We start from the raw sequence: 17,665 nt of genomic DNA, 5'->3' as shown, positions 1-17,665 counted from the left end.
ATTCAAACAACATCTGCTGTATATATGACTTAGTCTCGTTAATCTTGGTTTAAATGTAAGGGGCAAGATTAAGAGGGTTGCAGATGGTGGGTGCGGGGTGGATAATGAGAAGGAAAGCTATAGTCTCCCAGAAGATATCAACAGATTGTCATTTTTCTGTCTATCTGACCAATCTGGAGGTAATGTATTTGAGGAGCTCAAACAAGGCAAGGGAATAAGCAATAAATGATTGAATACTGCAAACATAAAAGGAACAAGGGAACTTTGGAGTGTGTTTCTATAAAATCCTGAAGTTATCTTCAGAACCAAGAGCAACGTTGGTCAAGAAGGCATAGGGAATAACTTCTTCCATTGACCAAGATTTAGAATGAGAGATCAGAGAGGTTACACTGGAACTGTACAAAACACTAGCTAGCTAAGCTATTGCCTACAGTTCTGATCACTGCATTACAGGGCACATGTCATCATATCACAGAGAGTACAAAGAGATTTACAAGGATGTTGCCAGGAATGAAGAATTTTAGCTAAGAGGAAAGATTTAATAAGACTACAATGGTGATTACTGAGGCGGCAAAGGGCAGAATGAATTGAGATATATAAAATTATGAGGGTGCCGGAATGTGGTTCCAAAAGAGAGGAATTAGAACACAGATTAACCTGAAATATGCACAAAACATTGAGAAAACAACACAAATGGAGAAAAAAAACCTAATCTGATCAGCTAAGAGCATCAAAAGAAATGGGTCCATAGATTTAAAGCAATTGGCAAAGAGTTAAGGAGGAACTTTTTTCATCCAGAATGTGGTATTTGTCCAGAACACACTGCCTCAAAGATAGAGGTAGAAATCTTCATCACATTTTTAAAAAGTCTGGATATGTACTTAAGGAGCCATAACTTACAGGACTATAGGTCAAGAGCTGGTAATGGGATAAGACTAGATAATTATTTTACAAATATCCCTTCTGTGTCATAAATCTTTCTGTGTTCATGTGTAAGATGGTCAAGGAGCACAGTGAAGCAACCTGATGGGATAAATACAAGGAATCCAAGGAAATTTATGTAGAAACACCTAAGACCATAAGCCAGTGGTTCATTGAGCAAAAATGAGAGGAGAATGATAGGAGAATGGTCAACATAAATCAATTGGGTAGTCATGTTTAACATGGGTAACCACAGGCCAATTGGCTTAACATGTGCCAGGAGAGATTTTGGAGTTATGAAAGATAAAATTACAAATACTCAAAACAAAAGAAGCCATGGTGCCAAAGCTTTTTCTTTTTATCAAAGCACTCAACAGGTCAAATACAAGAAGATCGAATTTCAAACAACTGCAACAATTTATACCAGAGGAAAACAGGGTGCTGAATGGTTGGATAAGTTGATTCTGATTAGCTGAAGCATTGCCGTCTAAAAAACAAAACAGCCAGAAGAACAGAGATAACAAGGTGTAGAGCTGGATGAACACAGCAGGCCAAGCAGCATCAGAGGAGCAGGGAAGCTGACATTTCAGGCCTAGACCCTGCCGGAAGAACATGCTGCTTGTTCTTAATAAGCAGAGTACAAACCTTACTCAACGAATCCACCTATGCAGATTGCAAAATGCAGTGTATGCACGATTCTGCAATTGGGTAGCACTTGCTGAACAGTTCTGAACGAGCTAACAGTTACATAAACAATTTAAGATATTCATTCAAGTTCATCATAGTTCAGTTGCTGAAAGTGACATATAATCATATGCAAGGATGTGTTCTCTGCAAGGAACTAGAACATGTTCAACTCATGTGCCTACTCCAAATTACTGGAAGCACGGGGAACCTGCAGTTCTATGTAGCTTTCACTATGGCAGTCCTTTGACCAGTATAGACTTGCCAACCAATCAGTATCCTTTCCACCCTTAGTACACATTTTTGTGATCATTTGAAATCTGACATTCTTTCATTTGACCTGATGAGTGCACAAAGAAATAATTTGGAAACAAGTCGCTCTTTGTCAGCAATATTCAAAAAGAAAATATTTAGAAACAGTAAACACTGATTTTATAAAGAAAGCTGGTGCTAAAGAAAACTATGCCATAGTAAGTTGTCTATTCTTAAAGGGGAGGATAAGATAGGATTCTTAACATTTCTATTATGCTAAAGGGCTTATCAAACATCAAATCACAGTAACAATCCACCAATAGACTTTCCTACCTTGAGATTTTTACAGAGATTGGTCGGGCTACGGGCCGATGAGATCGCAGAGCTGAGCGGGAAAGAATTCTTCTTTTGTTGCTAACAAGTGACCTAGGGCTTGATGTTTCCCTGTCCAAAGGTTCAGCAGCACTAAAAAGTAATATTTATTTCTAAATCATTTAGTTTTCTCACAAAGCCTAAATTATTAGTAATTTTACATTTCAAATGACAGCCAACTAATTATTCAGCCCATAAATCTAACAAGTCCTGAGGAGCTCTGCACAAGAGAAATTTACAGCACAGAAGTACATAACAAATAGAACAACTTGGTCTGCTCCTCTTTCAATATGATCATGGTTGACTCTGTAACACAATTTCACCTTCCTCCGACTTCCAATATCACTAAATTTCCTGAGACGCCAACATTTTGTCTATATCAGTTTTAAATACACTCAACAAAGCAGAGTCCATGATTCTCTGGAGTAGGCTACACAACATTAACACACACCTACAAAATCCACCTCCTTATGTACGTATCCTTCATGGCCTCATCTCTACTCTATTCTTCACCTCTTCTATCTATGGCCTTTTCAACACTCTCAAATCTCCCGAAGACCCTTCACCTTTCCTGGCTGTGATCTTGAAAGCTCTCCCTGAGGTATGAGCCTAGATTTTGTAACCAAATCTCTGAGAAGTACACTAGAACAATCACATCAATAGAAAACAAACCTTTCAAATGGGTCCAGGTCATTTGGATCACCGTATACAGATAATGAAGCTGCTCCAATATCTGTTCGCATAGACTTCAGGGATGGTTCTAGTGGCCTGTACACAGAAGGAACTGAAATGCCATTTACAGGCTTTCCAAGGCCAAGGTTCTTTGCAATGCGTGACCGTGCTGTGAAACTCAATTTAACCTATTTAAAAACACAAAAGTGTTACCCAAATATTTGACTGAAAATTGAGAAGTTCAGTACAGAACAACAATAATGAGGTTCTCACCGCCTTCTTCTTTCCCTTCCTTCTTTTCACTTTTCTCCTCCGTTTCCTTGCAGGCTTTCCAGTGACTTTCGTTCCAGACGCTTGACTGGTTTTGCTGCGAGGTTTCTTTGTTCCAGCTTTTTTCCTCTTTTTACCTGGAAAGACCACAGTAAGGTCACATCATAAGTCAGCTCATTCAGCTTCTGGGTGATTACTGCAAGGCTAGAAATACAATCTTAACACCAAATGTCATTCTACAGTCAGAAATGCAGAGTTAAAAATACTCCTTTTCATACTCACCACCTGCTCTGTACAACCACCAAGAATGCCCCCCAACCTCCTGATCCCATTCCATATATTATGAGGAAAAATTAAAGAATTTTTGCTTCACTAGCTAGAACAATGGTAAATAAGAGAATGACTCCATGAAGTATCTAATATAGTAACACGACAGAATTGTAAATAATAGCTCGGTTAATGGCAAACAAATTCATAGAAAATACAGAAAAAACAAGTAAGAAACGCTTTGAAGAATTTATGGATGGACTGGCTCAATAGTTCAAAGCCCTCGTAGTTCAAAGCCCTTTTAAAAAGTTCAATATTGACACAGCATACCTTAGAAAAGGAACCCAGGCAGAGGGAGTTCTCAGGGGAGTAAGGCAAAGCTGGAAGGTCTCTACTATAATGCTGGAAGTATTATAAGACAGACAGATGAGTGTGGATTGACATGTATAACCGTGATGTTGATTCCCTCACATGGATAAGGAAGGGGCGGGACTGGCAACTCAACATTCTAGGGTATAGTATTTTCAGGTGAGACAGGGAGGGTGTAAAAGAAGAGGTGGTATTATATTTGTTATTCAAGGAGTCAGTTACAGCAGTAAGGATGGACAATACCTTGGAAAGGTCATCAAATGAGGCTTTGTGGGTAGAGCTTAGGGTTTTAAAAAAGTAGTTACACTGTTTGAAGTCTAATGGGCACTCAAACAGTTAGCAGATGCTTGGGGAGCAGATAACAGGATCTTGATCAAATGGGTCAATGGGCCAAAGAGTGGCAGACGGAGTCTAATTTAGATAAATGTGAGGTGCTACATTTTGGAAAGGAAAATCAGAGCAGGACTTGTACACTTAATAGTAAGTTTCTGAGGAATGTTGCTGAATAAAGAGATTTTGGAGTGCAAGTTCATAGTTCCTTGAAAGTGGAGTTGCAGGTAGATAGGACAGTGAAGAAGGCATTTGGTAAGCTTGCCTTTATTGGTCAGTGCATTGAGTATACATGTTGGGAGGTCATGTTGCGGGTGTACAGGACAATCGTTAGGCCACTTTTGGAATACTGCATGCAATTCTGGTCTCCCTGCTATAGGAAAAATGTTGTGAAACTTGAAAGGGTTCACAAAAGATTTCCAAGGATGTTGCCAGGGATGGAGGGTTTGAGCTTTCGGGACAGGCTGAATAGGCTGGAGCTATTTTCCCTGGAGTGTCAGAGGCTGAGGGCTGACCTTGCAGAGGTTAATAAATTTTTGAAGGTGATGGGTAGGGTAAATAGACAAGGTCTTTCCCAAAGGGTGTGGGTGTCCAAATGAGAGGGCGTAAGTTTAAGGCGAGAGGGGAAAGATTTAAAAGGGACCTAAGGGGCAACATTTTCATGCAGAGTGTACTGCATGTATGGAATGAGCTGCCAGAGGAAGTGGTGTAGGCTGGTACAATTACAACATTTAGAAGGCATCTGGATGTGTATATTTAAAAGGAAGGGTTTAGAGGGATACGAACCAAATGCTGGCAACTGGGACTAGATTAATTTAGGATATCTGGTCAACATTTTCGAGTTGGACTGAAGGGTCTGTTTCTGTGCTGTAAATCTTTATGACTCTATAACTAATTCACTGAGACATGTAAAGATGACAACATATATTATTATTATATATATAAATAATGCAGATGAGAATGTGGGGAGATACAATAAATAAATCTGTGGATGACACGAAGATTGGCCAGGTGGTTGACAGTGAGGAAGAAGACCTTAGGATAGAAACAGATTAGTCAGATGAGAAGATCAGTGGCAGATGGAACATGACCCTAAGTGTGAGGAAGAAGCAAGAAGACAAGGAAGTACTTAATGAACGGCAAGAAGCTCAGAAGAACAGGGGGATCTTGAGGCAGTAGGCCACAGATCCCTGATGGCAGGAGAGTTTAACAGGATATTTAAGAAGGCATACAGGATACTTGCCTTTATCATAAGGGCCTTAGATTATAAGAGCAGGGGTGATATGTTGGAGCTGTATGGGAGTTTATTTAAGTCAAACTGCAGAACTATGAGCAGCTATGGATTCTGCATAACAGGAAGGACATGATTGCACTGGAGGGGGTGTAGAAGAGATTCACCAGGATGTTACCGGGAATGCAGCATCTTAGCTATGAAGACAGGCTGGATAAGCTCAGGTTGTTTTCTTTGAAGCAGAGAAGGTTGGGGATCCTAATTGAGGCGCATGGATAGAGCAGTTGCTCTCCTTAGTTGAACAGTCAATAACAAGAGGGTACACTTTTAAAGGTGAAACGTGGGAGGTTTAGAGGGGATTAAAGGAAAAACTTATTCATCCACAGGGTGGCAATGTTCTGGAATAGATTGGTTAGGGGGATAGTTGAAGTAAGAAATCTCACAACCTTTAAAAAGTACTTAGGGGAGTGCATCAAGTGTGCTAACATTGAAGGGAATATGCCTAGTGCTGGAAAGTGGGAATCCGAGTCACAAAGTCATACAGCAGGGAAACAGATCCTTTGGTCCAACTAGTCCACGCCAACCATGTTCCCAAACCAAACTAGTCTCGCTTGCCTGTGTTTGACCCATATCCGTCCAAATCTTTGCTATTGACATACTTACCCTAATGTCTTTTAAATGTTATAACTGTATCTGCTCCCACCACTTCCTCTGGCAATTCGTTCCACATATGAAACACTCTATGTAAAAAAAGTTGCCCACGTGTCCTTTTTAAACTCTTTCTCCTCTAACCTTAAAAAATATGCCCTTAGTTTTGAACTCTCCCCACCCTAGGGAAAATACCCTTGCTATTCACCTTATCTATGCCCCTCATGATTTTATAAACCTCTAGAAGGTCACGCCTCAATCTTCTACGCTTCAGTTAAAAAGTCCTAGCCTATCCTTATAACTTAAACCCTTCATTCCCGGCAACATCCTTGTAAATCTTTTCTGAACCCGCTCCTTCCTATAGCATGGCAACCAGAATTGTACACAGTACTCCAGGGCTTGTGTAAATTTTGTTCATTTTTGCTAGTACAAACTCGATGGACTGAAGGGCCTCTTCTGAACTGTATGATTCTTTAGTTGGGTTGAACACTAGTAGTCTGTTTCTGTGCTGTATATGCCATGTAGTACTGATACAAAGTAAGCAAGCAATAATTTTGCCACGCTCAAAGTATAATAAGTAGCAGTTAATGTACAAGGAGGACCATCTTTGGTGTGAGAAAGGGATGGTTTTTGATTGGACAGCTAATGGGAAAGAGAGTTAAGCTATGATGGGAACGTTAATGGGAAAACAAGGAGGGTTTTAATGAGAATTAATGAGAAAGGGGGAAGGTTTTGATCAGAATAATGAGAGACAGGGATCGGCTATGACAGTAGAAATATCAGGAGAGAAGTAAGGACTTTGATGGCAGAGTTTGAATTGGCTTTAATAGGGACGTTAATGTAAAAGAAGGAAGGGATTTGATAGAAAAGTCCATGGTGGGAGAGAGATGAGAATGTTCAGGTTCAGGAATATTAGCTTTTACATCCCTTTTTTGCTTGAATCTAGTCACAATTACCTGGTCTTCGTCTACATTTCTTTGTGCTTGGAGCTCGTGGAGTGAGAGGCCGATGATACACAGCTGTGTTTAAGCCTGCAACAACTGTTTCAATAGTTTCATCTAGCAGGCTTGCATTCATCAGGTACTGCGGCACATGCTGTTGGTAAAAACCAGCACAAGTTACATTACAAGCCCCCTTTTAGTGCATATTAGTAGTTGTAATCAAGTTTCCCTTTTTTAAACGAAGCCAGAAATTGCTGGAGAAACTCAGCAGATCTGGCAGCATCTGTGGACAGAATGCAGAGCTAATGTTTTGGGCCCAGTGACCCTTCTTCAGAACCGTTCTCCATCAATTTCTGATTTTGTTCCAGATTTCCAGCATCACCAGTTCTTTAGTTTCTTTTCCCTCAGTTTTTGTTTGACATGATACCAAATTGATAAAAAAAACATGAATCTTTTTATAACAACTATGATCATAATCATGATCATGATAATATATATTGTGAACTCAATGGTTTTAATTTTTTAAAAAACCTTAGAAACATGTGGCCCTTCCAACAATCCAATACCAAAGTATTTCCAAACATGTTTAGACAGCAGTGTCAACTGATGATCCATCCTGGCCTCCTCCTGAGGTCATTAACATCACAGGTTCCAATCCTGAGCTAATTTAATCCATACCACGTGATAATAAGAAATGGTTGAAGGCACTGACCACAATAAAGGCTATGGGTCTGACAATGTCCTGGCTGTTGTACGGAAGATACGTACTTCAGAACTGACCGTGCCCTGGCCAAGCTGTTCCATTATAGCTATAACATTGACATTTACCCAACAAAGACGAAAATTGCCCAGGTTCACAACAAATAGGACAAATTCAATCTTGTCAATTCCCATTCGTCTACTCTCAATCAACAAAGTGCTGGAAGGTGTCATCGACAGTGCCAATACATATCACTTACACAGTAAAAACTCTCTCACTACTGCTTAATATGGGTTCCACCAGAGCAATGTGGCTCCAAATCTAACTAGAGCCTTGGTGCAAACATGGACAGAAGAGCCGAACTGCAGAGGCAAGCTAAGATCAACTGCCCAAGACCTCAAGGTAGCATTTGGCCAAGTGTGGCATTCAGCTCCCTACCAAAATGAGTCAGTGAGAATCAAGGGAAAACTCTATATCAAGAATCATACGCAGCATAAAGAAAAATGGTTCTGTTTACTTGAGGCCAAACAAGTATTCCTTAGGTTAGCATGTCAGGCTCAACCATTTTCAGCTGCCTCATCAATGACTTTCCCTCTATTATAAAAGTAGGAATGACTGCCAATGATCAGACAATGTTCAGCACGTGGCTCCTCGGGTCTGAAACTGCATACATTCATGTGCAGTACGAGCCGGATAACATTCTACTTGCCGCTTAAGTGTCAGGCAGTGACCGTCTCCAACAGAGAATCGACTGACCATCTCCAACAGAGAATCGCCCCCATTCTCACTCCCTCGTGCCGCCACATTGATATGCAACAGTAGGGAGTTTGTGAGAGTTGAAATATCAAGGCTGCTGAATGGCTTTGCAGCATTGATAGGTCAATATGCCATGTGGTAGTTGTTAATATTAAATGGGGTGCAATCACAAGATTAGTGTCTGAAGTGCCTTGTCTAATGTAGCCTCAGTACTTGTTCATGAGTGGATTTGGTTCAGTGGGGAAATTATCCATGTCATGTCACTATCACATAGGAAAATTCCTAGACGGTGCTGAGCTAGCCAGTCAGTCGGTGAAGTCATTATTATTAAAGTTAACAGAGAGATAAAAAAACCAGAGATCACACTCGTGAGTAGCTCCTGGTACAAAACACATACATGGTTGTCTAATAAGTGTAGGATCATGAGTAGGGATGGGTGATGGATGTCACAGCAATGAACACATTTCAGCATAATTCACGAAGAGAAGTCATTGGCACAGACAAAACCAAGGATCCCTGCACGAGTCACTACCATTTAGTCAAGTGAATCCAAACATGAAGGAAATGAATTGAAAACTCACTGCAATGCTAGGATGAGATTTTTGGGGCACCTAAAATTCTGCAAACTGCCACTAAATCGAATGATTTACGAACATGACCAAACAGATTACAATTACAAAGCCATCAATTAGTTTAAAAAGGCACCAATTACAAATCTCTCATTTTGCAGTAGCAGTTACAGTGAAACTATCGGTGCTCACTCATCATTATTCTTACGAAACATCAGGAATCCATAGAGGCAAAATAATGTAGAAAGCCAGAATTTTCTTTTCATTTATTCATGGAATGAGGGCATCACCGGCTGGGTCAGCATTTATTGCCTTTCCCTAATTTCCTAGACAGTAGATAAGAATCAACCACAATGCTATGGTTCTGGAGTCACATGTAGGCCAGACCAGGTAAAGATGGCAGCTTCCTTCCCTACAGGATATTACTGAATTTGGTGTTAACGATTCTGTACTTTTTCATAGGTCATGCAATTGAAGTCTTAGAAAACTGACAAGAGATTTCCATTTAATGCTGTAATATTATTAAAAACATCTAAAAATCACAACTTATAAAGAAGTGGAACTCATTTTCTGACAAATTGTAAATCATAACTACTGATAAAGAACATAAGTGACTCCTCGATTAGTGTAATGTCAATCAATTTTGATAAAGAAATCCACTTTTAATATGTATGATCCAATCTTTAGTTCACTCTGTACAATTTAATTAAAACTGAAAATCAATACATTTTACTTCACAATTTGCTGTCTGTGTGAGCATATTTTAAAGTGTCTAGCTACTTATCCTACTTAAAGGTATTAATGCTGCTGTGCATTTAGACAATCTTCTCAACTTGACGCAAGATTGAAATATTGGGAAGGGTGAAAGGCACATCGCACAGATTACTAGATCTCCATAAGTATTTTACTTGGATATCCAAAAGGAGTGCCTTGTTTTATCCCTAACCACAAAAACACACCTGATTCAAAAAATCCATCATTTCTTTAATACATAATTGGAAGAATTCCTGGGTTACAAGACAGTTAATGCAGCTTTGATACAATTACTTCCCAACAGAGGCATAAGCCTGCAGGAGCTCAGATGTGGACATATCCTAAGGTATATTTGAAACATCACTGCATCACATCCACTGGGTTGTCTTAACTTAGTTTCGTACGGATATAGTTGTGAACCACATGGTTTTATATTCTGAAATTCAGCACACCTCAATTTGATGGGCATGGGTAATCCTGCTCCGATTTACATTTTCCCGTACACGTTCACTTTGGCGAGTCCTTGCAATAGCACGAGTTCTTCTAGTAGAGGGACGTAACCGGGAAGTAGTGGGTTCTTGAGCTGCATCAGCAACAAGGAAGGCAACTTCTTCTTCATCAATCTCCTCAACCACTACAAACAGAGGCAAATGAGATCAGTTATTACTCTCATAACACCTTTTCTAACTATCTTTGCCCATTCGCAAGCTTCAGTATGAACTAAGAAAGAATTCAAATTACTGTTTACATAACCCAGTGCATTTAGCTGCCTACCTGAAAAGACCTATCTTCTGTAAACATAATCTTCTGGGTAAAAAGGTCCAAGAGTAATGATCAGTTATTTGGGCACAAACTCAACAGCAACATATGCATATTTGGCATCTTTAATTTAGTAAGAAGTCTTAGGTCTTCTAATTGAGAATAAAACACCACAACTAAGATATTAAGTAAGTTGTCCAACAAGTGACCTGCGAATGTGGCCCACTGAAGAGATAATGGCCTGCGCAAGCCATTATACCAAATACAGACATGTAGAAATGGAAGAGTTCCCCTTAAAGAGTGAGCCTCTCAACAACTATGCAGGAGAGTAACTGAGTCAATACAGTGTGGAGCTGGAGGAGCACTGCAGGCAGGCAGCATCAGAGGAGTAGGAGCGTCGATGCTTCGGGCCTAGACCCTTCATCAGGACTGCAAGTACTGATAAAGGGTCTAGACCTGAAACGTCAACTCACCTTCTCCTCCGATACTGCCTGACCTGCTGTGCTCCTCCAGCTCCACACTCTATTGACTCTTACTCCAGTATCTGCAGTTCTCACTATCTCCAGGAGAGAAACTGAGATTGGAAGAGCAGCAAGCAGGAAAATGAATGGTTTCACTTATCACAGGCCTGAAGTTGCAGCAATGATGCGGCTGGATGGGGTATGGGAAGATTTCAAGGAGAAAATTAAAGGAACTGGGGAAGAAGCAAATGAGAGCCAGGCTGCCAGGAAGTGGAGGATGGGCAGGGTGTCATGGAAGAGTCAGAGAAGTTGGAAGGGGCGAGCAGTAGTTGCAGACCCTGGGACAACAGAGTGAGACAGGGTGCGGAGAGGGTGGAGTCCATCAGGGTGGGGTCAGGGGCAAGGTGCAAGCAAGTGGAGGTGAGGGCAGTTGGGCTTGAGCTTGTGGGTGCACAGAGGAGCTGCAGGCAAGGGGCTGTTGTGCGATAGAGCATAGAACGGTACAGCACAGGAACAAGCCCTTTCGCCCACGATATTGTGCCAAACATGACACCAAATTAAAATTATCCCTTCTGCCTGCTCTTGGTACATATCCCTCCATTCCTTGCATATTCATGTGTCTATCTAATAGTTCCTTAAATGCCCCATCGTATCTGCCTCCATCATTGCCTCTGGTAGTGCTTTCCAAACTGCTACCATTCTCTGTTAAAAAACCTGTCCCTCACATCTCTTTTCAACTTTCCCTCTCTCAGCTTAAATGCATGCCGCCTGGGAAAAAGATTCTGACTGTCAACCCTATCTATACATCTCATCATTTTATAGACTTCTATCGAGTCTCCCCTCAGCCTTTTGCATGAATTCTTCAATTGAGGCCATATAGGTAAAACCTAAAAGCAGAAAGGAAGCCATCATGTTACTGGGGGTATACTTTGACCTCCAAACAGTCAGGGTGCTATAGAAGGGCACTAGGCAAATTTCAGAGAAGTGTAAAAACAACAGGTTGATAACAGGAAGTGCAACTTCTCAAACACTGAATGCGATAGACAAGTTGTGAAAGAATTCGAGGAGGCAGAAATTTTAAAATGTGTACAGCACCATTTTTTAAGCCAGCACTTACAAAGTCAGACAAACAGGGGGAATATTGGGAAAGAAAGCTTGGTAAATGGTAGAAGTGCCAGGCAAGAAGCGTTTCAGTGATAGTGGCCATAACTCTAAGGTTTAAGGCTTATGGAAAAGGACAAAGAAGCATCAAAAGTAAAGGTACTGAACTGGGGGAAGACCAATTTTAACACGATAAAACAGGATCTACCCAAAGTGGACTAGGAGAGTTACTTGTAGGAAAATCTACATCAGATCAATGGGAGTAATTTAAAAAGGAAATAATGAGAGTGCAGGCCCAACACATTCCTGCAAAGATGAAGGAGCTGCAAACATGTCCTGGGAACCCTGGATGTTGACGCAAGTACAGGACTGGACAAAGGAATAAAAGCAAACCTTATAGTGATATCAAGGGGTGAAAACAGTAAAGAGCCTCAGAGGAGTATTGAAAATGCACAGGGATACTTAGAAAATAAATTAGGGGAGCAAAGAGGAGCATGAAAAAAAAACACGGTGGGTAAAATAAAAGATAATCAAAATGCATTTTTAGAAGTAGTTTAGAGGCAAGTGGATAACCACGGAGAAAATAGGGCCCATTATAATGCAAGGTGGCAATATGTGTAGAGCCAGAAGACATACGCAAGGTTTCAAATGATTACTTTATATCTGCATTCAATATCAAGATAAACAATATAGATACAAAAACCAGGGCCATGACTGTGATCAAAATAAACAAATTAGAATTGAAAGGGAGAAGGTATTAGCAGCGATAAAATTTGATAAATCCCAAATTAGATGTATCCTAGGCTACGGTAGAATGCAAGGGAGGAGATTGCAAGGGCCTTGAAATTAATTTTTTAGTTCTCTCTGGACAAAGGGGAGGTGCCAGATAATTGAAGATAGTTTATGTGGTACCATTATTCAAGAAGGGCAGTAGGGGTAAACCAGGGAACTACAAGCCAGTGAATGTAATATCAGTGGTAGGGAAACTTTGGAAAAATTCTGAGGGACAGAATGTATCTCTACCTGGAGAGACAAGGATTAATCAAAGAGACTGAGCATAGCTTTGTCAAGAGGAGACAGTATCTAAGAAATTTAATTACATTTTTTGAGGTAGTGACTGGGTGTGTGGATGAGGGTAGTGCATTTCAGTAATCTACATGGACTTCTGTAAAGCTTCTGACAAGGTCTCATGTGGGTGACTGGTCAAGGAGGTGTGAGCACTTGGGATCCAGGACCCTTTGGCAAATTGGATCCAAAACTGGCTCAGTGGCAGGTACAAAGGGTGACATTTAAAGGTACGTTTTGCGACTGGAAACCTGTGTTCAGTGGTGTTCCACAGGGTTCTGTGCAGTTTCACTTGTTTGCCACGTACAACTTCTCAGATTAAACAAAAATTATTGGTGTGATAAATAGTCAGGAGGAAAGCTTTAGACTACAGGAAGATTTAGACAGGCTATCAAGTGGGCACAGCAGTGACAGATGAATTTTAAACCTGAAAAACGTGAAGAGATGAATTTTGGGAAGACTACCAATGTGAAAGCATAAATTATGAATGGTAGGACCCTGGCCAAACTGAGAATCAGTGGGACCTGGGTGTACATGTCCACAGATACCTGAAGGAAACATGACATGTGGTTTGGGTGGTTAAGGCAGCATCTGAGATACATGCCTTTATTAGGTGACATACAGAATACAAGAGCAAGGAGATTATAATGGAGCTGTTTAAGATGTTGGTTAGGCCACAGCTCGAGGACCATGTACAGTTCCATTGCCACACTATAAGAAGGATGTGACTGCACTAGAGATTTGTCAGCCTGTTGCCTGTGCTGGAACATCTCAGTTGTGAAAAGAGACTAGATAAGCTGGGGTTGTTTTTCTTACAGCAGAGAAGGCTGAGATGTGATCTGATTAAGTCTACAAAATAATGAGGAGCACAGATTTAAGGAGTGGGACAAGAGGTTCAGAGGTGTTAGGGAAAATATCTTTCCCCCAACGACAATGAATTTGTGGAACTTAGTGTCTGAAAGGGTGGTAGAGGCAGGAAAAATCACAACATTTAAGGAGTATTTAGATGAGCTCTGGTTATGCCACAGCATACAAGACTACAGACCAAGTGCTGAGAAGTGGGATGTGTCGATAGATGCTCAATGGCCCATCATATCTGTGCTGCTCAAAGGGCCACTTTTCACTATGTAATACAGTATGTCTTTGACACTTTCAGGCAGTTCATTCCAGACCTGAACCACTGTGACAAAAATCTTTTTCACACATTGTATGTTCTATGTTTTCAAATCACTGAAAATCTGTGCCTCCTCATTCTCAATCCTTTTACAAACAGGAACAGATTCTCAAAATCTACTCGAACCAGACTTCCCATGATTTTGAAAACTTCTACCAGATTTCCTCTTGGCCTTCTTTTCTCCAAGGAGAACAATCCCAGCTTCTACGAACTAAATCCTCACAACTCAAATTTCTTATCCCTGGAACCATGCTTGTAAATCTCTTCTGCACCTTTTCCAATGAACTCACATCCTTCCTACAATGTCCAGTTGAGGCTAAACAACTGTTTTGTATAAGTTAACCATAATCTCCTTGGTTTTGTACTTAATACGCCAATAAATAAATTTTGCTTTATTAACTAGAGACACAGTGTGGAGCTGGAGGAGCACAGGTCAGGCAGAATCGGAGAAGTAGAATAGTTGATGTTTCGGATCGGGACCCTTCTTCTCCTTCTCCCTCCAAAGGTTCTTGCTATCGCCGAGTTGCCTTATTAAGACCATAAGACGTAGGAGCAGAAATGAGGCCATTCGGCCCATCGAGTCTGCTCCGCCATACAATCATGGCTGATAAGTCCCTCAACCCCATTCTCCTGCTTTCTCCCCGCAACCCTTGATCCTCTTAATAATCAAGAACCTGTCTATCTCAGTCTTAAATGTACTCAATGACCTGGCCTCCACAGCCTTCTGTTGCAGTGAATTCCATAGATTCACCACTCTCTGGCTGAAGAAGTTTCTCCTTATCTCTGTTCTAAAAGGTCTTCCCTTTACTCTAAGGCTGTGCCCTCAGGTCCTAGACTCTCCCACCAATGGAAGCATCTTCCCAACATCCATTTTGACCAGGCCATTCAGTATTCTGTAAGTTTCAATTAGATTCCCCCCTGATCCTTCTAAACTCCAATGAGTATAGTCCCAGAGTCTTCAAACGTTCCTCATATGTTAAGCTTTCCATTCCTGGGACCATTCTCGTGAACCACCTCTGAACCCACTCCAGGGCCAGTACATCCTTCCTGAGATATGGGGCTCAAAACTGCACACAATACTCCAGACATGGCCTGACCAGAGCCTTATAAAGCCTCAGTAGTACATCCCTACTTTTATATTCAAGTCCTCTCAAAATAAATGCCAACATTGCATTTGCCTTCCTGACTACTGACTCAACCTGCAAGTTTACCTTGGGAAAATCCTGGACTAGAACTCCCAAGTCTCTTTGCACTTCAGACTTCTGAATTTTCTCCCCATTTAGAAAATAGTCCATGCTTTTATTCTTCTTACCAATGTGCATGACGTCACACTTTCCCACATTGTACTCCATCTGCCACTTCTTTGCCCACTCTGCTAACTTGTCCAAATCCTTCTGCAGCCTCGCCACCTCCTCAATACTACCTGTCTCTCCACCTATCTTTATATCATCTGCAAACTTAGCCAGAATGCCCACAGTTCCTTCGAGATCATTAATGTACAAAGTGAAAAGTTGTGGTCCCTGCACCGACCCTTGCGGAACACTACTTGTCACCGGCTGCCATCCTGAGAAAGACTCCTTTAGCCCCACTCTCTGCTTTCTGCCAGACAGCCAATCTTCTATCCATGCTAGCACCTTGCCTCTAACACCGTGGGCCCTTATCTTACTCTTGTGAGGCATTAACTGCTGTTTCCATTTACCCTGTCACCTTCGGAGGACTATACACATATACATCCAGCTCTTGCAACCCCTTTAGAATTGTACACCCAATTCTATATTGAATGTCCATATTCTTCCTAACAAAATGCATCATCACACACTTGTCCGAACTGAACCTCACCTGCCACCTACTGCCCACTTCAACTTGTCAATGTCCTTTTGGAATTCTACACTTCCATCTCCCATTTTACGATGTTTCCAAGTTTCCAGTAGCAGGTGCTAAACCTGTCCCCTGCACATCAAGATCTAAATGACTAATATGTATCAGGAAAAGCAAGGGTCCCAATACCAATCCCTGGGGAACGCCACCACAAATCTTTCTAGCTTGAAAAATATCTATTGACCATGACTCTTCATTTCCTGTTACTCAGCCAATTTTGCATCCACTTTATTATTGACCCTTTCATTCCAGAAGCTTTCTGTCATACAGCATTACATCAAACACCTTTTTAAAGGTCATGCATACCTCATCACCAGTATTAACCACATTCACCTTTTCCATTACATCTTCAAAAAACTCCAGCAATTAAGTCAAACACAATTTCCCCTACAGAAATCCATGCTGGCTTGCCCTTAACAACCCACCTTTTTTCATGTGACCGCTAATTCTAACCCGAATTATTGTTTCTAAAAGCTTACTCATGACTGAATTTAAACTGACTGATCTGCAATTGCTGGGCTTATCATTACTCCTTTTCTGAACAAGAATACATGGCTTTATTTCTCTAGCCTTCTGGCACCTCCAGATTCTAGGGAAGACTAAATGATTATATGTAGTTTCCTTTCCATTCTCATTCACTTCCTTGAATATCATTGGAAGAGTCTCACCAACCCAGAACTTCCACCTCCAAACCTTGGCCTCAGTAGCATCTACTTTCTTGGTAAGGCAAATGCAAAGTATTAATACCTCAGTCATGCTTCTTGCCATCACGTGCAAACCATCTGGTTTGATCCCTAATTGGTCCTACTCCTTTTTTTGCCAGTCTTTACAATTCGTATGCCAGTATATGACTCTGGGATTCCCCTTTATGATGGTCACCAGTCTTTTCTCAATCCATGTTCGCTTACATTTGTTAATACATTTAAAAACTTCCATGTCTGATAGATTAGGCTTGTTTTCCTCTGAATATGGAAGATTTAAAAGTGATTTAATTGAATTGAGATCTGATAGATTTTTCAAAATCATGTTGGGTTTGGACTGAATAGATAGAGGAAACTGTTCCCACTTGTGAAAGGATCAAAAACCAGAGGGTACAGATTTAAAGTGATTTGCAAAAGAAGCAAATATGATTTGAAAAAACGTTTTCATACATGAGTTGCTTGGGCTAGAATGGACACCCTGGAAGTGTGGTGGAGGCAGGTTTACTTGAGGCATTCAAGAGGGTGTTGAATGATTATTTAAATAGAAACAATGTGCAAGGATATGGGGAAAATACAGGAGAATGGCATAATGTAAGTCACAACACCCATTTGGAGAGTTGGTGCAAACATGATGGGCCAAATGGCCCCCTTCTGCGCAACCAAGTTGTTTTAATAGGTTAGATGTGCTAGGGTAGATAGAATGTAGTTTATTGGAGTGGTCAAGTCAGAATAAGGATACAATCTTAAATTACACTGACAACCAATTTAGATTGTCAGGCAGGATTGCAACA

At 40.9% G+C, this 17,665-nt stretch overlaps 1 protein-coding gene across 2 annotated transcripts in view; it reads right to left on the bottom strand.

Moving 5' to 3' along the window:
- Positions 1-2,186: 2,186 nt before the first annotated feature.
- Positions 2,187-17,665, bottom strand: part of LOC109916068 (PHD and RING finger domain-containing protein 1-like) — a 42,622-nt gene continuing 27,143 nt past the window's right edge. For both annotated transcript variants that reach the window (XM_048621516.1, XM_048621515.1), the window contains 5 exons: positions 10,188-10,369; positions 6,973-7,111; positions 3,175-3,308; positions 2,902-3,089; positions 2,187-2,322 (listed from right to left, as the gene is read on the bottom strand). In XM_048621516.1, the coding sequence (XP_048477473.1) occupies positions 2,187-2,322; positions 2,902-3,089; positions 3,175-3,308; positions 6,973-7,111; positions 10,188-10,369 (779 nt within the window). The remainder of the gene's footprint in view (positions 2,323-2,901; positions 3,090-3,174; positions 3,309-6,972; positions 7,112-10,187; positions 10,370-17,665) is intronic.

Source organism: Rhincodon typus, unplaced genomic scaffold (genome assembly GCF_021869965.1).
Source record: "Rhincodon typus isolate 14 unplaced genomic scaffold, sRhiTyp1.1 hic_rhity00000727, whole genome shotgun sequence".
Lineage (NCBI taxonomy): Eukaryota > Metazoa > Chordata > Chondrichthyes > Orectolobiformes > Rhincodontidae > Rhincodon > Rhincodon typus.
The sequence above is the reverse complement of the archived record's forward strand: the minus strand, read 5'-3'. Positions and strand labels throughout refer to the sequence as shown.